At 45.6% G+C, this 22,669-nt stretch overlaps 1 protein-coding gene across 3 annotated transcripts in view; it reads right to left on the bottom strand.

The window, feature by feature from the left end:
• Nucleotides 1-872: 872 nt before the first annotated feature.
• LOC104673096 (contactin-associated protein-like 4) overlaps nt 873-22,669 on the bottom strand; it is a 208,440-nt gene continuing 186,643 nt past the window's right edge. For all 3 annotated transcript variants that reach the window (XM_030915962.1, XM_030915963.1, XM_030915964.1), the window contains 7 exons: nt 18,365-18,604; nt 12,326-12,550; nt 10,710-10,843; nt 9,483-9,570; nt 3,120-3,332; nt 2,810-2,881; nt 873-1,900 (listed from right to left, as the gene is read on the bottom strand). In XM_030915962.1, coding sequence (XP_030771822.1) covers nt 1,713-1,900; nt 2,810-2,881; nt 3,120-3,332; nt 9,483-9,570; nt 10,710-10,843; nt 12,326-12,550; nt 18,365-18,604 — 1,160 coding nt within the window. In that variant the 3' untranslated portion in view covers nt 873-1,712. The remainder of the gene's footprint in view (nt 1,901-2,809; nt 2,882-3,119; nt 3,333-9,482; nt 9,571-10,709; nt 10,844-12,325; nt 12,551-18,364; nt 18,605-22,669) is intronic.

The following is a 22,669-nucleotide window of genomic DNA, read 5'->3' as shown; positions in this document are numbered from 1 at the left end:
TTTTTAACTTCTGCATATTTCTAAAGGAAAACCCATATGAGGGCATGAAAAATTGAAAGAGTTCACCAGCCTTCCCCACCTCTCCCCGAGGTGGACAGGCAGGGTGGTGGCCAGAGGATGGAGACCAGGCTTCCCCACCTCTCCCCGAGGCGGACAGACAGGGTGGTGGCCAGAGGACGGAGGCCAGGCTTCCCCACCTGTCCCCAGTATGGACACACAGGGTGATGGCCAGAGGACGGAGGCCAGGCTTCCCCACCTGTCCTCGAGGTGGACACACAGGGTGGGTACCCAGAGGACAGGTCTTTTCCGAGCTGGCTTTATGGGACCTTAACAGGGGCCCCGTGTGATGATTCATTGATCAGAGATTTGAAATTAAGTGCAGGATAGAGGGTAGTGGGTGAACCTCCTACCCGCTGTTCTCCTGGTTTGCACACTAAGAAGGCATAGACCTTGCACCCTGGTTTTGGAAAGTCTGAGAAACGGACCTCCACATCCTGGAACTGAGGCCAGAATCATGGATTTCGAGATTTTCCTGGTAAGCACAGGATTGCAGCTGAAAGTCCAACACGTGCAGGGCATTGTGACAGCCAGCAACGCACGCCGGGGTCCGAGCCCGAAGCAGATCCAACCTCTGAAAAGGAGGCACGACACAGCCAGAGGCGCTTCAAACACTTGCGAGTGGAGCTGCCTGCGGTCCTGAGCCAGGACAGCAAGGAAAGTCATGAGAACCCCAGGGAGCATCAAGTGAACACGCAGCAAAAGACAGGAGCGTTTTATCGCTACAAAGAAAACCCACACAATCACCCAAGAGTTTAGGGAAATAAATTTACTATTATGTATCATTCAGGTATTGCAGATGCAAATAAAAATACATTTCATTATTAAGAATTTGTGGTTCTACCGCTCTTCAACCTTAGTTTGAAAAAGAGAAAGCAGAAACCTTTGTGAAGTCAGCATGAGTCAGGGCATGGCTGAGAGGCCGGAACAGACGATCAGTACTCGTCTCTCTCGGTGACGTTAGAAGAAAACAGAGCAGAGAGCGTGCGCGGTGAACTCCAGAGTGTTGCTCCATGTGGATTTTCAGTTTCACAGCTGAAGACTGGCAGTTAGTACCAGACATTTCCATATTCATCACGAACATCTGAATAGGAAAAACTAAACAAAAGCAATGCAAACAAACCGAAAAATAAAAATCTCAACAGAGGAGTAACACTTTGCGTTGGCCAGCAGACAGCAAGGCAGACAGGCTGTTGATTTTTGGCCCCTAGGCTGTGGCTCGCAAGAAGACCTAAAAATTCAACAGACACAGTCAAGAGGAAGCTTGGTGCTGTGGAAACCAATAGCAATGACTATAGGCAGCCTGTGTGTGTAGACCAAGTGAAGCTGCAGGTCCTACTGTGACAGAGAGCTCAGAACTCAAGCAAGTTTCCTCCAAAACTCACAGTCGCTAAGCAGGTTAAACGTCCATGTAAAATCACATCAGGGCATGGGAAACCAACCCAGATTATGAAGCTGCCTAACTCACGGTGATGTGAAGGGCATGAAGGAGGGTAAAGGACAATCTCTCGGGACGAGGCCCCAGGCCCTCCGAGGGGCATCTGTGCAGCCTGACTGCCTTGAAGCCTGTTGCATTTGCAAAGGTCATTTCTGGCCATGGAGAGCCCTGGTGAGGCGCCGAGTCACTGCAATGAAGTGTTGCCCCTTGTTCCCGCTCAGACGAAGTGCTCCTTCTGGGTCCCCTGTGCTGCATTCTGCACGCTGAGCTCGCGCCGGAGCACTGCCTCGCTGGTGCCGTGGCTCTCTGGTGGCGCCTCTTTGGGTGTGTACAAGTTCTGCTGATACAGGCGGACGGCAACGGCAGCCAGACAGAGCAGGAAGAACATCACAACGGCAATCACACCTGAGGCAGCAAAAGGGAACCCCGGAGTTAGGGTGTGCACACCGGCACCGTACCCAGCGCGCACAAGGCTGACTGCACTGCCCAGAGCCAAAGCAAAATCACTGTGCATTCACCAAGCCTATGCTGTATTGTAAACTGGAAACATCACAATTTCAGGGATTCTAGGTTAGGTAGAATCCTAACATTTAGCTGACTTTTCAGTTCTAGCAATCTGCTGGGTGTAGCGTTGTTTTATGCATTTATTCTATGAGTCTTATAAGAGTAATTGGAAGCTTCCAGAAGAAAACACACGTTTGTCTCCCAGGTCTCATGCACTGCACACTCACAAGCAGAGACTCACATAGCTTTTAGAGTACAGGATGCACCACATCATGCCTTCAGGACTGCTTTTCAATAACCTGGGCAGGGCATAGTGAGTCACAGCAATATGTGATTGAACCTGTTCATACGTAAGTCAGTCTGCACACAGACGTGGACATCCTCGAATGGTTCCTGCTGCTAAGTTTACTGTAGGAATATATGAACTTTGGGAGTTTATGGGATCTAAGTTATTTGAAATTGTCTGATTAAAACCAATGCCACACCTGTAATCCCAGCACTCTGGGAGGCCGAGGCAGGTGGATCACGAGGTCAGCAGTTCGAGACCAGCCTGGCCAACATGGTGAAACCCTGTCTCTACTAAAAATATAAAAATTGGCTGGGCGTGGTGGCACCTGCCTGTAGTCCCAGTTATTCCAGAGGCTGAGGCAGGAGAATCGCTTGAACCCAGGAGGCGGAGGTTGCAGTGAGCCAAGATCGCGCTACTGCACTCCAGCCTGGGTGACAGAGCGAGACTCCGTCCCACAACAAAGAAACAGATAAACAAACAAAACCCAATGCCTGTGGGTCTCAATCTTGCGTCACAGTCACCTCCAATCACTGCGGAGTCTCCCCTCCTCTCGCCAGCTATGGGTTTGCCCTCATCCACCGGACCAGGATATTCTGCAGGGGAAAAGCAGGGTGGGCAATGGTGAGACATTCTCGGGAAACTGGAATTTGTGTCGTTTCAACTTTAAAATTGTCAGCCACAGTGAGACTGGATATCATCCGTCAATTTTAAAATATTTGGGCAAGACAGCGGAAGGCTGAGGTTTCAGGAGCGGCCGGCGTCTCCCCGGGCCTCCGGCCTCTCACCTGAGCCCCCCTCCCGGGGCTCCTTGTCTGGGCCCGCGGTGCCCACCTGCTCGAGCGTGCGTGCGTTCCCGCGCCGCGTCCTCCCCAGCTCCACAGCTCGACCTGGCCACGGGGCCCCGCACCGAGGCGCGCCCGGAGCGCCCTGGAAGCAGCGCAGCCTTCAGCGGGGCCACGCGCTGGAACTGCAGCGCCGAGAGGCAGCCGGAGAAGCCCCGCGCGCCGGCCCGTGCAGTCTCCGCGTCCACGTGGCCGCCGGGCTCTGCGGGACAGAGGGAGAGGTTAGCAGGCGCGTGTGTGTGGGGGCGCGTGTGTGTGGGGGCGCGTGCGTGGGCCTTGGGTACCTGGGTACAAAACAAGGGTGCCTGGACAGCGGCTGAACACCAGAGCAATAGCTTCGGCCTTTACCCTCTCCCAAAAAATAATTATCAGTTAATCACCAAATAAACTGAATACCAACAACAGCAAGGAAGTAAAGCAATCTGTGAAAAAATTTCTAAATTTTAGATTTATAATTATGCTAAAAATAAAATCATACTGTGTACAAAAATAATGGACTATACTGTTAAATTTACATCACATTAAAAAATTACATTAGTACATATTTATTGGCCTGGTTCATGAACTAACACTCACATTATGGTTTGTGTTTTTGAACCTTAACTATTTTATAATTTAACTGGAATTAGTGACGTTCAGCCAACAGTCCCTCAGCCTTCTGGGTGCGGATCAGAGCACACGGTAGACCTGCGTTTACTCACAACACCCATTTCCAAGCCAGGTATCTGGGTATCCTCAGCCACTGAGGCTGAACTACAGAGAAGTAAGTGTGTGCACCAACAGGGACCGAAAGGTCCCCTCCTCATGCGTGTCCTCCCTCCTCATCTTCCTTTGTTCATTTCTGCTCCAATCTGGCTTTAAGTGATCAGAGCAATTTCTCCAACATTTGCTTCTGGGGTGTGGTGGGGTTTCAGTCGTTGGCTGAGGACCCAAACTTGATGCCCTGAGGAGCATCACGCCATCTTCCTTTGTCATCACACCATCTTCATCATCACGCCACCTTCCATCATCATCACGCCACCTTCTGTCCTCATTGCGCCACCTTCCTTCACATTCCCTCCACTGTTGTGGAGATGTCTCGTGTCAGCCTGATGTTTTCTCTTCATAATGTTTTGTTTCTGCATGACAATCCGTATGGCTTCCTCTATGTGGAGTTTACACATTTATCAACTGTGCTCAGGCATTTCCATGAATGCCACCTGGGACTCCTGGATCCCCTGTACCCCGTACACATTGGGGTCTCAGTCAGCCCTGGTGCTGTCACAACACACAGACCAGGTGACTTAAACAACATACATTCATTTCTTACAGATCTGGAGGCTGGAAGTCTGAGAACTAGATGTGGGCAGATTCGGTGTCTGGAAAGGTCTCCCTTCCTGGAGTGTGGACGGCAGCCTTCCTCTTGTAACCTCAGCTGCCCAAGAACAGAGGAGGAAGAAGGGAGAACTCTGTCTTCCTGAAAGGGCACTAATGCCAATCAGGAAACCTAATCACCTCCTCAAGGTCTCACCTCCAAACATCATCCCTATTTATCACTTCACCTTGGAAGTTCCCCTCATTTCAGAAGAGTTGTCATTTATTAGAACTCATGTTTGTTCCTTCACAGAATTAACAGAGTCCTAATGGCACAGAATTCTTCAGCCTCAGGAGAAGCTGTAGGACCCAACCAGGGTGTGGTGCTTTATGAGCATCCCTATTTGAGGCATGTATTCCTGAAAACAGTTAACGCTGGAAGAGTTTAGGTTTAAAGGAGGCTCACTCTGTGGCCATCGTACAGAATGAGAGAAGACAACCAGAACAGGCACCAGTGGCTGAGACCCTCCCAAGTGGTGACACAAACATGCGTTTCAGTCGGACCATGACCCTGGGCTAGTCTGTTCTCACACTGCTAATAAAGACATACCTGAGACTGGATGATTTATAAAGGAGAGAGGTCTAATGGACTCACATTTCCACATGGCTGGGGAGGCCTCACCATCATGGCAGAAGGCAAGGAAGGAGCAAAGGCAGGTCTTACATGGCGGTAGGTAAGACAGAGTGTGCAGGGGAACTGCCCTTTATAAACCCATCAGATCTCACGAGATTTATTCACTATCATGAGAACAGCATGAGAAAACCCACCCCCATGATTCAATTACTTCCCACTGGGTCCCTCTCACGACACATGGGGATCATGGGAGCTACTATTCAAGATGAGATTTGGATGGGAACACAGCCAAACCATATCAGCTGTGCCGTGTGAGGAGCTGGACAAGCCACATCTTCATGTACCTGCAGCCACAGCCCCACCATGCCCAGCCTGCACTGCAGGCTCTGGGAGGGAGGACAGGGGTCCTTGGCAGGGGCACTGGCTGTGAAATCCACATGGGAGATGCTCGCAAGGGCCAGCCTAGGGAAGAAATGGAGCTCGAACCACGGCTCCCAGGAAGGCGTGCCGGCCTCCAACCTCCATGTAGAACACATCCCTGAAAATGACCGACTCGTTTCTCAGCAGACCTCAGCAGGCTTAGGTGAGGAGGCACTTCATGCACCCCTCTAACCCGGGACATAAGGCTGGAGTTTTATGGGCTTACAAAATGGTTTGGAGGTTTATTAGGCTTATGGCAGGACACATCTTAAAATAAAACTATCAAAACATGAGAAGTGTCGTTAGAACTTGGTCAAAATCCATGTCCTAGCTGTATGGTAAATGAATTTTTATTTAAAATTTCATGATATCCAATTGCCTCAAGCTATAAAATTTACAGCTCAACTTTAACTTCAAGCTTACCTTTTCAAATCTGAAGAATACACCAGTGAATATAAAACTCTTGCATAAAAATATCAATACATTCAAAGTCAGTCTAATGTTCTTTACTCATTTAATTGGAGGGAATACAGGTAAATATAAAATTAATTTTATACTTGCATTTTCATTCATTCGTTACACTCATATGATGTGGTTCATTTTCTTTGTCTGTTACATAACATATTGCCCATTACTTCACAGTGGTGTTTCATCCATCACTTTGACATGAAATTTGAATCTAAGTTGTATTTCTTAAGAAATCCTCCTGTGGGCCGGGCGCAGTGGCTCAAGCCTGTAATCCCAGCACTTTGGGAGGCCAAGACGGGCGGATCACGAGGTCAGGTGATTGAGACCATCCTGGCTAACACGGTGAAACCCCGTCTCTACTAAAAAATACAAAAAAAAACTAGCCGGGCGAGGTGGCGGGCGCCTGTAGTCCCAGCTACTCGGGAGGCTGAGGCAGGAGAATGGTGTAAACCTGGGAGGCGGAGCTTGCAGTGAGCTGAGATCCGGCCACTGCACTCCAGCCTGGGCCACAGAGCGAGACTCCGTCTCAAAAAAAAAAAAAAAAAAAACCTCCTGTGAACTGTTTAAATAAGGTGCAATGCTTCTGACCTTTGTGAAGCTGTGTGTGTGTCTTACTGCTCAGACTGTGGCGTCTGTGAGGTCAGGGATTTGTTCATGTTTAAGCCACACCATTCATCATTTACTGAACTGAGAAGCACTTAATCAATATGTGTGTCTCAATGAATGATTAGCCAACTCCCTGGAGAAAGACAGTCTCTTCTTGAATTCCCAGAAAGCCTCTATTCAGTGAAAAGGCAGCCTGGCCTGTGGGTGCAGAGCTGGGACACACCTGTGACTCCCAGGTGTGGGGCGGAGGGAAGAGCTTGGCAGAGGACAAAATTGGGCTATGTCTGCCCGGCTTGGGTTCCTTTCTGGGGAGGCCACCCTCCCGTTCCTCCTGGAGGTGCCCCCACTGCAGGATCTAAGGCATCCCAGTGGCCCCATAGCTGGAGTGTCCAGGGAGCAGGGGAGGCTGGGACAATTCTATGGCTTTTGATTTTTTAGGACTTTTCAAAAATTTTCTGTGCCATAGTTTCAAAGATGGAATAAAATATATGCCATTATTAGGGATAAAATGAAAATCATATAAGACGGAACAACATAGCCAGAGTTGTAAACGGGGCCCTGCTTCTCACTGCACAAAGGACTGTGAGTGATAAATATCCCCCCACCAGGTACACACCTGGGATACCCTGATGTGTACCCACCCAGACCTTGGCCCCATTCCACGCCTGCTTTAGCTCTCGGTGACTGAAAGGCCTCTCAGTTCTGACCCCCAGAGGTGGCTCTGCCCGTGGCCGGGCTGCTGCTGGTGAGGGCAGGGCCCTGGGCTCCGTATCCATCCCACTGGGGGGTCCTGGGCTCCATATGCACCACATCGGGGGGCCCTGGGCTCCGTGTCCACCGCATCGGGGGTCCCTGGGCTCTGTGTCCATCCCACTGGGGGTCCTGGGCTCCATATGCACCGCATCGGGGGGTCCAGGGCTCCGTGTCCATCACATCAGGGGTTGGGCTCTGCGTCTGTCACATCGGGGGTGGTCCTGAGCTCTGTGTCCACTGCATCGGGAGGTTGTGGGCAGGTTCTCACTCTGCTGCACGCATGGGTCAAGGGCATCATCCTTGCCTGGATGACTAAGCAGACCCTGACTGGACTCCGCAGCTCCCATCCCACTGCAGCGGCCAGGACAATGAAAGTCCTTGCCCTTCAATGGCCCCACATTTAACAGGAATAAAGTCCGTGTCCCTATAGTGGTCTTAATGCCTGTAAGGCCTGCGTGACCTGCATCCCGTGTCAGGCCGCCTCACTCCCTCCAGCCCCGCTGGTCGGTCTCCTGCTCCTGAGGCCTTGGGTCACACGCCCAGGCTTGGGGAGCTCATCTCTCACCCCCTCGCGACACCACATGGTCAGCCCTGGGGACAGTGCTCCACGCTCACTTCTGTGGGACATGATCCTGCCCCTGGGACAGGAGCTCCTCAAAGGTCCTTGCCTGCTCGTCCACTGACATGGCCTCACCACCCAGGACACTGGCAGGTATTGGCTGATCAATCGAATTAGCTGAGCTGTCAATATGGAATACAACCCCCCTGTTTTGTTTGTGCTGCTGTTGCCATTTTCTCAAGGGAGGGTTGGGCCACTGCGTGTCCAAGTGTGGCTTAAGAATAAAACTTGTAATCACAGGACAGGATTCAGTGTGCAATCCGTGCATCTGTTACTAAATTATCAGGGGCCGGAGTTTTAATCAAACTCTAAAGCATGTTCTCAAAGCAGATTCAACACTTTAAATCAACTTTGTTATTCCATGTTTTTCCTGAAAGCAACTAATCACTGTAGCAGTCATCGGAGCTGTGTGTGTGTGTGTGTGTGTGTGTGTGTGTGTGTGTGTGTGTGTGACATCACAAGACCCACTTTGAATATTCAATTAGGCAACATAGAAGCAATGCCTTTCACATACTTTTCCTCTCCCAACAAGGCAACCTGGTGGAGCGTGGCAGGTCATGACTGTCCCCAACCGAAGAATAGGAATGTCTCGCTTCAATGCCCCACGTGGTGTTTGAAAATATTCGGGCATTAATAGAGTTGGAAACCTCGTTATCATGCTTTTCAGAGATTGTGTCGGCTGCCCAAGTGTCTCCTCATACACTCGGGATTTTCAGCTTATGTCTGAGGAAGACTATGAATGAATAAGAATATAGGTACAAATAACTGAAAAGATTAAAACATCATTGTCTTAGACAAAATGCATCACACTAGTACCAACATAAGACCAGAAGTATGAAACAAGCCTCAAACCTATCCTCCGCAAAGTGATACATAAGTATCCATGATGTTTACAGCTCATTAATTTTGTAAAAAATCAAACTTTAAGACAATGTGCCGGCCTTTTCACTGTGCGGCGTGGAAACGGGAAGGGAGCTGTGGCATGTGACCCGCGATGGCCCCGCCTCCCTGTTCTGCACTACGCCCCACGTCACTGGCAGTGTGATGAGACTCAGGTCATTCAGAAATGCCTGCACTTGCCAGCAAAGCCGAGTGGGGCCTGCGCCACTGGCCTGAACTTCAGGGCAGCAAACACATGGTTTCTAAATTTCTCCTCTCAAATGTCATCCAGGCAGGGTTTCTGAATCTGCACTGTTTGGTCTGTGACCTGTGAACTGCATGCCTCGATCACTGTTTTTCTTTGGTGTGTGAGAAAATCACTGCAGCCCCTTGTGCTTGGCTGCCAGAGAGAGAAGCGTGGAGCTCCTCACCCATCGCCTCGGAAGCATTTCTCCTGCAGCCCCTCACGACTGTGTGCGCACGAAGACACAAGTACAATCTCTGCCTTGACTGACCCCAGTGGTGTAACTGACATGAAACGAGGGCCCGGCCTGTGCACTGGTGGCCAGCCCGTGCATTGGTGACCAGCCCATGCATTGGTGGCCAGCCCCGTGCATTGGTGACCAGCCCGTGCATTGGTGACCAGCCCTGTGACCCGGGGTGGGGGGGTGTCTACTTACCTAAAATCCTGCCCAGCACCAGGGATTTGATGGCTTTGAATGCTGTACCCGATGACAGACTCACTTGTCTCCAAGTTTTCTGGTTCACCTGCCCGGGAGAAACAAACACCAGACATTCTGATTCACCAGGGATGAGGCAGGAAGTGAAGGAAGAGAATAAAGCAAAACCAATGAAAAGCCTGTGGTGCCCCGTGGAGACAGAACTGGCCCCGGGAGCTCAGGACCCTGGTGGGCACCGGCTCCACAGTTTTCATCTCGCAGACGCCCTTCCCCGCAGCCCCTTCTCTCCCATTTTCCTCACAGCCCTAGCTATTTCCATACAATGCAAACCACTAGGAATCTACAGAATCCACAAAAAGATGCAAAAGCCCAGGGTGTTGGGTTCAAGACCAGAACTTTTACAAATCTCAAAATAAAGCCAGAAATATGAAGCCAAATGATGCTTTCCATGTAGACGGAAAATATGCCAAAACTCCCTTCAAAATCCTGACAGTGCACTCTGCAGCAAATCAACTCTATTTTGTTAGAACAAAAATGGAATCATCATCATTTTCTATATAAGCTGTCTCTTTAAATTATTATAACATTTGTACCCATGGATTCCCACTGGAGAATTATTTAAAAAAAAAACACACACAAAAAAACCTTCCAGCCATGCGCGGTGGCTCACGGCTGTAACCCCAGCACTTGGGGAGTCTGAGGTGGGTGGATCACGAGGTCGGGAGTTCGCTACCAGCCTGACCAACATAGCAAAACCCCGTCTCTACTAAAAATACGAAAATTAGCTGGGCATGGTGGCACACACCTGTAATCCCAGCTACAAGGGAGGCTGAGACAGGAGAATCACTTGAACCCAGGAGGCAGAGGTTGCAGTGAGCTGAGATCGCACCACTGCACTCCAGCCTGGGTGACAGAGCAAGACTCCATCTCAAAAAACAAAATGGATCAAAACAACAACAACAATAACAAAAACGTCTAGTAATTTACCGTGAGAAAACAGGCATCTAGTTAGTAAATTAAATAAGGAGACACGTGAGTAGGCATAATTTTATACTGCAAGTGGCAGATTTCCATTGCTAAAAAATAAAAAATACCAGACACGGTTTTGACTTTTTGCCCATGACACCTGAGAATAAAACAGAAAAGGGACCAGCCCTGGGCTTCATTACGAAAATCCTGCCTTAGGTGATGCCTCGAGCAGGGCTTATGCCAGGAACGAGCCGTTACCTCGACAAAGACCACCCCTTCTTCTCTGCTGATGTTCACGTGGTGAAGTTTCCCATCTGCCATGTTCTTGAAATTCAAGTCAACGACATCAGGGTCTTGATGTGTGTCCAGCTTGTACCTGATCTGCAAACTCCCTAAAGGGGAAAATAGAACATTTTTAAAACAACGAGATATTTTTAAAGCTGCCTTTCCGCACTCCAGAGAAGTTGTTACTATTCATGTGCCTCCAGAGGAATGTGTTGCAGATGGAGTCTGTTCAGGGTTCCGCTGGGATGCGCCCCTGTGTTCCCAGTCCTCGCTCTCCCCGGAAAGGCGTTGCCTCCTGTTGCTGCCGGGGGCCACCGCTGCTCACATCACGCTATTTTAAGATCAAGGCAAAGTTGCTATTAACAAGAACTCTCTTTCCTACAATGCTTAATTTTCTAAAAGTGAACACCGGAATTGCACACAGGCTGGAGTCTAAAGCCCACGCCACTTCTGCCAAAAGAACATGATATTAGGGAATGCTGAAGTTGCAACTTTGTGAAACCTTGTCATTTTCTGTTTGTCTGTTCCCGTCTCCTTTATGCGCATATCCAAGATTCTGAAAGGTGAATAAGAGACGTGCACAGCTGGCCCTGAAACATGCGTTGCTGTGAGGGTGCTGAGTTCCTGAGGGGCTGTGATGAGTCCAGCTGGTGGTGGCCACGGATTAAACGCTGGACTAGACTCCATTCTCGTTGCCTCTTTACTGGTTAAGAAGGCGACCACTTTCCAGGTTCCTTCCAGCCTGGGGATGAAATGTTCCTACTGCGTTCGAGGTTCCAGCCATACATACTTTGGATGCCAGAACCCTGGGGCTGCGCTTGAAATGGCAGCATGTTGGTTTGACATGCAGTAGGTTTCAGTTCCAAAACCACATCGGTAACCGGGACATGGGGATGTGAGTGCTGTGATATGTTTTTGCCAGGAGGCAAAGTCTCTGTGGATCCACAGCTCCTGACAGCTTGACCTGCTTCAAGAGACTCAGACCTGTGTTCTGACGGCCACAGGGGAGGTACTAAAATTCTGTTAGCCAGACATTTTTGTAAGTTCCTCCAGATATTAAGTCAGCACCCTGACATTCCAGTTAAGATGCTTAAAGCTGGGCCTTATTTCCCACCATGGAAACACAGGAGCTGGTTGACGTTTGTGATTTTGTACTTTCATTGTCGAGCGGATGGGGCCGGGCCCACCACAGGACCCTGGACAGGGCAGGACACTGCTGCTCAGGACACCTGCCTTGCCACGCTCCTGCCACCTCAATTCTTCTCCTCTTTCCTTAGAAGAAGGTGAAAATATTTTCCACATATAACCAGACACCTTATACTTCTAATGAAGACCTTCCAGGGATAATAAGAGTTCTCTTTACATGAGATATGCAAATTTATCAAAAACTTTACAGAAGGATCTTATACAATTACTGAAATGACACTGTGGCAACAATGTTTGTATAGTCCCACAAAATAAAACACATATAAGCAAAATGACATTTGGAGAACACACAATTTTTTCCTCATTTGTAATTTGAGGCATTAAACATGTTGTCATAGTACAGTTCTAATAATTTACTTTTCTGACACGAAGATGACACTCACCGTTTTTGGCGAGGATGACGGAAAGGTACTCCTTGTAGAAAGAGTCCACATAAAGCAGCAGGCTCGGGGCTTGCACTGTTCGGAAGCTGAATGCGATTGTCTCTTGGGTCAACGTCGTCTCTCCCTGGAACGAGGCAGCGTGGGAGCTGGCATTCGTGCTTGGGGAATGATATTCCTGAAAATCGTAAGTCACCGAGGAGCCAGTTCCAAAATACGCAGAAATCTCTGAAATAATATGCACATTTTAAGTTGTTAAAGACTAAAGACTCATTGCAAGTATACCTATTTTTAGAACATTTGAATAAATAGAAGAGTAGAAATTGGCCTAACAAATGCTCATATATGTCGGAAATGACTATCACAGTTGACCGTTGCAGACTTCAGGACAGTCCTTATTAAGTCTCAGTGTTAAAATCACACAGGCTTATCCTTCTGGGCAATGTTACCATTTCAAGCTCAATGCGCTCCTGTTTGGTTTCAGGCGAAAGCCAGGCTTCCTAGCCATCACCTGCTGGGTCTTCAGTCTCCTTCCTTAAATCTCCCTCCATGTGAGTCTTCTGCTTTGCAGTGGCAGTCTTCTCCAGGAGTGACAAAGGAAGGAGCTCAGAGGGCCCCTTGCCCTTCAAAGACCCAGGAACAAATGTCCAGTTATTTCAGTCTGACTTACTTGATGACTCACAATTAAAATTAGGATAATGGCAGGTAAAATAGTTCACACAGTCTCGATTTCTTAGGCATCTATGGTGCTAGTATGAGTTAGTTTTGTTGTCAGTATTGGGGAAATAATATATAGGGCCAGGGAACTAATTAGGGAAATAATTATAAGAGTGTGGTCATGGAAAGTGAGCAGTTCTTCTATAATAGGGGATGTGGCATCTTGAAGGCCTAATTGAGCAGGATAGGTCATTAAGACATATAGGACGTAACCTATAAATTGACAAAGTTATGCAATAATTTTACTAATATCTTACTGAGAGAGTCGTAGAGGTTATGGGATTGGCTTGAAACCGGTTTCTGGGGGTTCAATTCCTTCCTTTCTCCTTTGGGCTTTCACACAGGCGAGCTCTTCAAATGTATGGTGAACTGAGGGCAATACCATGAATTTGGGAGAGGAAAGTGGTCATCTGCGCGTCCAGGCACCAGAGGGCCATGCAGCTGTTTCTACGTCAGTTCACGAAAGGGTGTTTTGGCATTAAGTGACATGACCCCAGATGCAGTGTGTGTACGTGGGGACAGGAGGGCACTGGTGGTTCCATCACTGCACCGGCTCTTATCTCTCTGGCTACAGCAGGTTCCTACCTGGCGGGCAGGGTCATTGAGTGACCTCCCCCAAACCCACCCCCAGGTCACCCTGGTCACTTCTTCATTGTCCACAATACAATGAAAACATTCTGATTGCACTGAACAGAGGCAGACATGGAACCATTAAAAAGTGAGATCTGTGCTCATGTGGAAGGGACAAAACACCTTTTTGTTGACTTCAGTGTGACATAATTAGTACAATAAACACACCCACTTAGAGGGTAAAATAGGAAGAGATTTGGGAGGTGTAGCCACCCATGAAATTACCGCCACGACCAATATTCAGAACATCCCCAAGTGTCTCCTCTGTGCTCCTGGCAGTGACTCCTTCCAGAAGCCCATGCCCAGGCCTCACAGATTTGCTTTCTGTGACTCCACACTGATTGGCATTTTCTGGATTTCATGTAAATGGAATCACTCATTGGGAGCTCCCTGTTTCTTTTTGCCTGACGTCTTTCACTGAGTGTGAGGATTTTACACTGATCCGTGTTGTGGAAGAGCAGGACCTGACTGGCCCAGACACAGATCCGCTCGCCCCTTCAATATTCCTAATGCTCACGTTGCTTCCAGGTTTGGAGATGATGAATCAATCTGCCGTAGGCCATTATGTGTAACTTCAGGGACCTCTACATTTTCACTTGTGCTGTATGAACACTTAAGAATCACGGATAGCAGAATCATTGATGTTTCAGAAACTGCCCAGGAGTTCTCCCAAGTCACCAACATTTACCGTCCTACCAAGTGTGCATTGGAATTCCAGTTCCTCTGCATCAGTTCCTATACTTGGCAGCGTCAGTCTTCACAACTGTAGCCATTGAAGTGCTTGTGCAGTGTGATCTAAATATGGGTTTAACCTGCATTTCCCTCATGACGACGCTGAGCACTGCTCGGTGCCCATTTGCATCTGGAGCTCTTCTCTGGTGGAGTTATGATTGTAAACGTTACTCATATATTCTGGACCTAAGTCTTTCAGTAGATACCCATTATGTGAGTACTTTAATCGTTCTATCATAGCAGTTTTTTAATGAGTGAAAGTCATTAACTTTGATAACATTCAATTTGTTATGATTCACGGGTTTTTTTGTATTCTAAGAAAGTTTCCTACCTCAGGGTGACGATTATGCTCTCCTTGGTTTTCTAGTAGAGTTTTTATAAATTTAGCTTTTACATTTGTGTCTACTACCCATTTCAAGTGAATATTTGTATGTGGTATGGGTTAAGGGTCACGTTATGTGTATTTTCCCAATTGGCTATCCTGTTGTTCCAGAACCATAGCTTAAAACACTTCCCTTTTCCCCTTTGAATGCCCTTAACACTTTATGAAGAATCAATTGAATATCTGTGTCTATGTCTATATGTATATCTGTATATACATGTATGTATTTTCTGTCTCTTCTTTTTAAAAAAATGACTTGCAAAATCATGATCCCATGCATTTCCATTTAAAATTAGAATTAGCTGGACAATTAGGCTAAAATTTTGATTGGAACAATCAGTTTATAGATCAGCTTGGGAAGAAATGATACAGTAATAACATCGAGTCTTCCGGTTCATCCACACATTATACTCCTCATTCGCTTAGACGTTCATTTATTTTAGCAGTTTCCACTGTAGAGGTCTTATACTTATTTTGTTCCATTTATCTGTAAATATACTTTTTACCATATTTTAAATAGAATTTTATTTTGAAAATTGTCCCATTGTTTATAATAGTAATAGAAATTCAATTAATTTTTGTATATTGTTTGATATGACTTTTAGTTGTGGTAGGTTTTTGTAAATTCCTTATGACTTTCTATTTAGATGATTATATGTCCTATGACTAAAGAGAATTTTATGTTTTCTTTCCAATGTGTGGCTTTTTGTTTTTCTTGTCCTATTGCACTGGCTAAGACTTGCAGCATGTTGAAAAGATGTGGTGGGAATAGAGATCTTTGCTTTCTTCTCCGTTTTAGGGGAAACCATTCTTTCTTTCACCGGTAAGTATTTCAGTAAAAGGATGTTAGATGTAGTTAGAAAACTTGCCTTATATTCCTAGTTGTCATACTGTGCTTTGTCAAATGTGCTTTCCACTAATATTGAAATTATTATCTACTTTATAGCTTTTATTCTGTTAATATGATGACTGTCCTTATTTTTGAAAATTGATACAGCATTGCACTTCTGATATTAATACCACTTGACTGGGGTGTTATTTTTTCATATTATTTGATTTGCTTTGCTAATATTTTGTGAAGCATTTTGTGTCGGTATTCACGGAGAATATTTCTATGGTTTTTTTGTTTTGTTTCTTGTAGAGTTTTTATGAGATTTTAGCACCAGATCTTTAGTTGTCTTAGAAATGGTGCTGGAGCATATCCTCTCCTCCTTTCTATGCTTAAACAGCTTGTGTCAGAAGGATATTGTTGTTTTCTTAAATATTCTCTAGAAATTAATAGTTAATTATCTGAACCTGAGATTTTTATGCTGTGAAGGTCTTCACTTAGAAATTAATTATCAGTGGTTACAAGTTATTCATTCTTTGTGGGTCAGTTTTATAATTTGTGCTTTTAAAGGAATGTGCCCATTTAATCTAAGTTGTGACATTTATTGTCATGATGCTGTCCATGATATTCCATGGTTATTTTGGAGCTTGTAGCCTCTGCTTTGACATCACATCTTTTTTCCTGACATTTGCAATTTGTGTCCTCTTCCCTTTTTCTTTTTCCTGAGTGTCTTCGTAGAAATTTATCAATTTTATTGATCTCCTCCATGAACCAGCTTTAAATTACAGGATCTCTTCCTTTGTCTGTATTCTATTTCATTTATGTCTACTCCATCTGTTTTTCTCTTTTAATTTTTTTGGGTTTATTTTGGTTTTCTTTCTCTAAATTCCTAAATTAGAAACTTATATTATGAATTTTACACATACATACTTTTGTAATAGAATAATGTGAAGTCATAAATTTTCCTCTAAATACTGCTGTAGCTGTTAGTAGTCAAATTTTGATGCAGTGTATTTTTATTGGTGAATTTAAATATTTTCTAGTTTCATTTATGAGCTCTTCGGCGCATGGATTGTTTAGAATTAAATTATTTAATTATTGATGTGGTCACACAAGACTCCAAGGCTCTCTTCATTTTCCCTCAGAATCTTTCCTTTCTAGTCTTCAGTTGGGGGATTCTTATTGCCCCGTCTTCAAGTTCACCGATTCTTTCTTCTGTTGAGCCCACAGGAATACACAATTGGTTCTTCAATTTCAGTAATCGTATCTTTCAGCTACTACATTTCCATCTGTTTTTAAAATGGTTTCCATTGCTCTGCTGGAGTTCCATATCAGCTTATTCATTGACAGTGTATTTTCTTTATTTCTCTGAACTTCATTTTCTTGGAGTAATATATAATATCTATTCAACGTCTTTGCTGCAACAGTGAGAAAAATGGGCCATTCAGAGTCAGTTCTCAGTAACCACATTTTTCCCATGTATGTGGAGTATAATTTCTTGATTGTCTGCATGTCTGTTGTATATTACTGAAAGCTGGACACTGCAGAAGCCTCGCTGCAAATGCCCTTCTTTCTTGCCCTTGCTGCCTCTGCATCTTTGCCCTGCTGCTGACCCGGTGGGTGGTTCACACGCCCGGATACAGCCCTGAGCTTGTTTCTCCCTGGATTGCCCTCTGCTGACCCCTGCTGTCCTGGCAGCCTTTGAAGGTCTTCCTGAGGCTGTGGAGCTGAGGGATCAGGCGATGATTTGGGCAGAGATGGCATTAACACTTGGGGGCTCGTTCAGTCTGCTGTTCTTCTGCTTCTAATGACCTGCCTTTCCCAATGTGTACCTGCTCTGCTGCCCTTGGCTCTGCAGGGGAGGCTTGTGCCACCAGCCCCTGTGCTGACATCATCTGAGGTTTTTTTTGGAACAACTGGATTTCTCCTGTGTCTTGAAATGGTGAGAGATGACTTGGTTTGTCAACACAGAGTTTTCTTGAAGTGTAACATATAATTGTGTTCTCACTATTTCTAGGCAGTTAATTCTTTTGAAAATCAACAGCTGATCCAATTTGGCATCCAAGCTTATACTCCAAAGCCCAGTGAATGATGCTGCACAGAGATTCCTGAGTGAAAGCGCTGGGTTTGTTTCATGGTGTTTTCTGTGCGTGCCCACGGGTGCATGAAATGCATCAGAACATTCCCAGAATCATGCACATCTTACAACAGGCTCCTTCTATCTTGGCAAGGCATGGCTTGTAACTTCTTAGGTAAGGGAGGCTGAAAAATATCCTATCACTTTGACTGTGTCACAAGATTATCAACAAATCCCAGAGCAAGATGTTTAAGTGATTCTGTTACAGTTGTTTTGATATTTAATGGAAAATGTATTTATTATACTCGTCAAATATATTTTTGGAAAGCATTCTTCTTGTGACACTGGAAGGTATTACCTTAAATAATAATGTCATCTGAGTAGGTCTGAAACAGTCAGGGGCCATGTGGGGCAGATTTTTAATAACACGTGATCTGAAAACATAAAATACACAGATAGTATTTCAATAAGACCACGGGATCAATACTGAATTTTACGGTAGAGTCACATTTCCTTCTAATTAACAAAAAGATTGGCTGTGAAACAGTGATTTACCACAGGAATTTAGGAATTGAGATTCTTTTATGAAGTAGCTACACAGAAAATGTGTATTACATCTTAAATGTCCACACGGCCCACACGCCGCTATCGGCCCCGGTCCCCGCTGGCACTCACCACTAGAGCAGAAGGGTCCTGTGTATGCAGACAGCTCGCAGTCGCAGGAGAAGCCCTGGTGCCTCTCGCGGCACTGCCCCCCATGGAGACACAAGCGTCCGTAGGTGCTGCAGTGCCCAGGGCACCCAGGCTCCACACCGGGCGTGACCTTGGCTCTTCCCTCCAGGTCCAGGGCCCTCCCGTTCACCTGCAGTGCCCGCATGCAGCCCAGGAAGCCTCTCTGCCTCGCAGCCGTGCCACCTGAAACAGAGGCACAGAGCACAGCCAGTGACCTCACCCGAGGGCTTCATGGGATATGTAAGCGTCGCGACTTTCAAAGGCTTTAGGAACAAACATAACTTGAGAAACATAAATTTGGGGAATCTCCAGGAACACTGAAACATTATTCCTTTCTTGAGAAAAGTTGAGTTTGGTTCATTTTATTCTAAACGATTCCATCTTAATTAACCAAGGAATTATTCTTAAAGTAGTCTCATTAGAATGAAGGACAAAATTTAAGAAAACACCAATATTACCGCAATAATTGTAACACGATGTAGTGTACATTGATACGGTTAGCTGAAGTGTGAGAATTTTTTTCACATCACTGAAAACAAGCTTCTGTGGATGTCTGACAAAGACAGAGTGACAAGGACTAGGTTTACTCTCCCACTCTAAAAACAATGTAAAAAGCAGCTAACCACACAAAAAATCAATAGTTCTGGAGACGCTGCACGTGAGATGCAAATGTCAAGGATCCCTGGGAGACGAGGGAATAAAGATGGAAGCCACAGGCATCTGCCTGGAGGGGTTCCCAGGACAGGAGGGAGGTGGTGAGAGCCAGAGAGGCCAGCGGCACTCAGCATCTGAAAGAGGGCTGGGGAGCAGGGAGCTGGGGAGCAGAGGGGTGGGGAGCAGAGGGGTGGGGAGCAGAGGGCTGGGAGCAGAGGGGTGGGGAGCAGAGGGCTGGGAGTAGAGGGGTGGGGAGCAGAGGGCTCTGGAGCAAGGAGCTGGGGAGCAGAGGGGTGGGGAGCAGCGGGGTGGGGAGCAGAGGGCTGGGTGGAGAAGAGTCCGGGCATCTGGAAGAGTCCACACCAGCACTGAGCTTACCACTGGCTGACACATTCCACAAGAAAAACATCAGGGGCCAGGGACAGAGGCACTCAGAAGTTTAAAGGGAGCAGCCTCAGGGGATGCACAGGGCCGTCTCCACAGCCGCAGCAGCGATGAGCCACAGACTTCAGGGGCGTCTGGTATAGGACAGAATGAAGTTTTCCCTCAATAGTGAGAAACATTAATACTAAACTAATTGCTCTTCAGTCATACCTAAAAAAGCTTAAGAGCAAGACCACAAAAAACCAGGCTGTTTTCAAATACCTTCATTTCATTCCAGAAGAAAGCTAAAAAATTTGCAAAGAAGTACACAAATATCTAGCATCCAGCAAGGTAAATTCACAAGGCCTAGTATCTGATAAAGACAGACAGGTGTATAAAGAAGCAGGGATGAATGGCAAGTCCTGGGGAGAAACATCAACCGATTGACACTTATCTAGAAATGGCACCCACGATGGAATTCACAGAGACGAATATTTTAAAAAGCTATTATGACTACGCTAGAGGAATAATTGAATATTTAGAGATGTGAAAGATATTTCAAAGCCCAAACCGAACTTTCAGAGATAAAATCTATATTTTTTGAGAAGGAAAAACCACATCAAATGAGATTAAATATTAAACATTTCAGAAGAAAAGATTAGTGAACCTGAATACTTGGCAATGTAAAGTAGCCAAAATGCATCACGGGGGCCAACAGGCTGAAAACAATAGCAGAAAAGTAAAGAGCGTCTGTTAGATCTGGGGAGATTTTAAGCAGCCTAACGGATGCTAGTGGCCGCTCTCGAAAGGGGAGAAAAATATTATGGCTGAAAATTGTCTGAATTTGATTCAAACTGTAAACCTACAGTCTATGAAACTCTCTGAAATGCAAACACAACAAACAGACAGGAAATAAGCTAAGGCCCATCACTAAAAAGCTGCTTCAAAGTTCACATACATAAAAAATAGTAAAATGAGCCAGAGACCAAACATCAGCAACGAGGACCACAGGAGAAGGGAAGCCAAAGCCAGGCCACTGGGCGGTGTCTGCGGAGGACGGGAAGGAAGCCGCTGCCTGTGTAGAATTCTTCACCATAAAGGCAGCTTCCAGAAGTGGACGTGAGAGAGGTTTTTTCAGATAACCCGAAAGAACTCCTCGCCAGCACATCTGCACCAGACAAATACTACAGCAGAAGGAAGGGTTACCCAGCGGAGAGCTGGGTCTCCACACACCGTGTGGGTGAATCAGAAAAACATTTCTGTGTTATCATTAAAATATAATGGACTATTTGAAAATATTCACATTGACTTTTTTTTTTTGAGACTGAGTCTCGCTCTGTCGCCCAGGCTGGAGTGCAGGGGCGCGATCTTGGCTCACTGCAAGCTCCACCTCCCGGGTTCGCGCCATTCTCCCGCCTCAGCCTCCCGAGTAGCTGGGACTACAGGTGCCCGCCACCACGCCCAGCTAAATTTTTTGTATTTTTAGTAGAGACGGGGTTTCACTGTTTTAGCCAGGATGGTCTCTAACTCTTGACCTCATGATCGACCTGCCTTGGCCTCCAAAGTGCTGGGATTACAGGCGTGAGTCACCACGCTGGGCTACAGTGTCTTTTAAAATATATGTCATGTAGAATTACAATATCTGACAACAAAAGCACAAAGGCAAGGGGAGGAGATAAAAATGCACAATTCTAGGTTTCTGCTGCTGTCCGTGGAGTGCTAACAGGTCACTGAAGTTGGACTCTAATATGTTAAAATTGGCTCTACACCCAAAACAACCAGTAATCTCTCCCACACACACACGAGCTACCACTAACAAGCCAGTGAAAGAGAGAAAACAGAATCCTATAAATTATTCCATCCAAACAAAAGCTGAAAAAGAAACAGAAAAGGAACAGATGGGACAAATGGAAGATAAATAGTAAGCTGATAGATTTAAACTGAGTCATGTGAAAAATCTTATTAAATATAAGTATAAACACAAATGCAATTAAAAGACAGAAATAGATTGTTTAATAATACTCCACTAAATGTTGCCTAAACAATACCCAGTTTAAATATAAAGAACAAAGAGGTTACAAGCAAATGAGCTGAGAAAGATACACTGTGGTAGCACTAATTGAAAGGAAGCTATAGTGGTTATAGTTATTTCAGAAAAAGTCCATTTCAGGCTGGGTGCAGTGGCTCATGCCTGTAATCCCAGCACTTTGAGAGGCTGAGGTGGGTGGATTGCTTGAGCCCAGGAATTTGAGACCAGACTGGGCAACATGGCAAAACCCCATCTCTTCCAAAAATAGAAAAGAGTATTGGTGTGGTGGTGCATGCCTGTAGTCCCAGCTACTTGGGAGGCTGAGGCTGAAGGATCAATCCTTTGAGCCCAGGAGGTCAAGGCTGCAGTGAGAACAAGACCCCATCTCAAAGAAAAAGAAAAAAAGAAGAAAAAAATCAATCTCATTTCAAATAAAGAAAATCCCTAGAAAATGTCCAAGTAGTTGGAAAATAAACACAACACTCATAAAGAACACATGTGCCAAAGAAGAAATCAAAAGGAAAATTAAAAGTATTTTGAATTGAATGAAAATTAAAATACAATCTATGAATATTTGCAGGTTGCAACTATAGCAGTATTTAAGTGACAATAGTTAGCAGTATAGGTCTATATTAATACAGAAGAAAGGCTTCCAATCAATTGCCTCACCTTCTAATTTAAGAAAATAGAAAAAGAAGAGCAATAAAACCTAAAGAAAACAGAAAAAAAAAATCAGAGTATTAATCAATGAACCAGAAAACATAAAAATAGTAACCAATGAAACCAGAAGCTGGTTGTTTGGAAATACCAGTAAAATTAATAAATGTCTATCAAGACTGATACGGTGAGAGGGAGGGAAGGAGAGAGGGAGTAGGAGAGAGTGAGCGAGTGAGCAGGGAGATTACAGGGCTCATCAGTGGAGAAGGTGATAACACCCCAGTTTTAACCAATACCACTAAAGGAACGTGAATATTTTATGCCAATAAATTTGACAAGTTGGCAGAAATGGAAAAATTCCTTGAAAGACTCAAACTACCAAAGTGCTATAAAGAATAAATACACAGCCATAAAAGCTGTGTATCAATTAAAAAAATAAATTTATACTTGGAAACCTTCCCACCATTGAAACCAAGAACAGAGATGGCTTTAGTGTTGAATTCTACCAGATATTTAAGGAAGAAATAATTCTAATTGTACACAAA

The sequence above is a fragment of the Rhinopithecus roxellana genome, chromosome 14 (genome assembly GCF_007565055.1).
Source record: "Rhinopithecus roxellana isolate Shanxi Qingling chromosome 14, ASM756505v1, whole genome shotgun sequence".
Taxonomy (NCBI): Eukaryota; Metazoa; Chordata; class Mammalia; order Primates; family Cercopithecidae; genus Rhinopithecus; species Rhinopithecus roxellana.
Note: the sequence above shows the minus strand (reverse complement) of the source record. Positions and strands in the feature narration are given on the sequence as shown.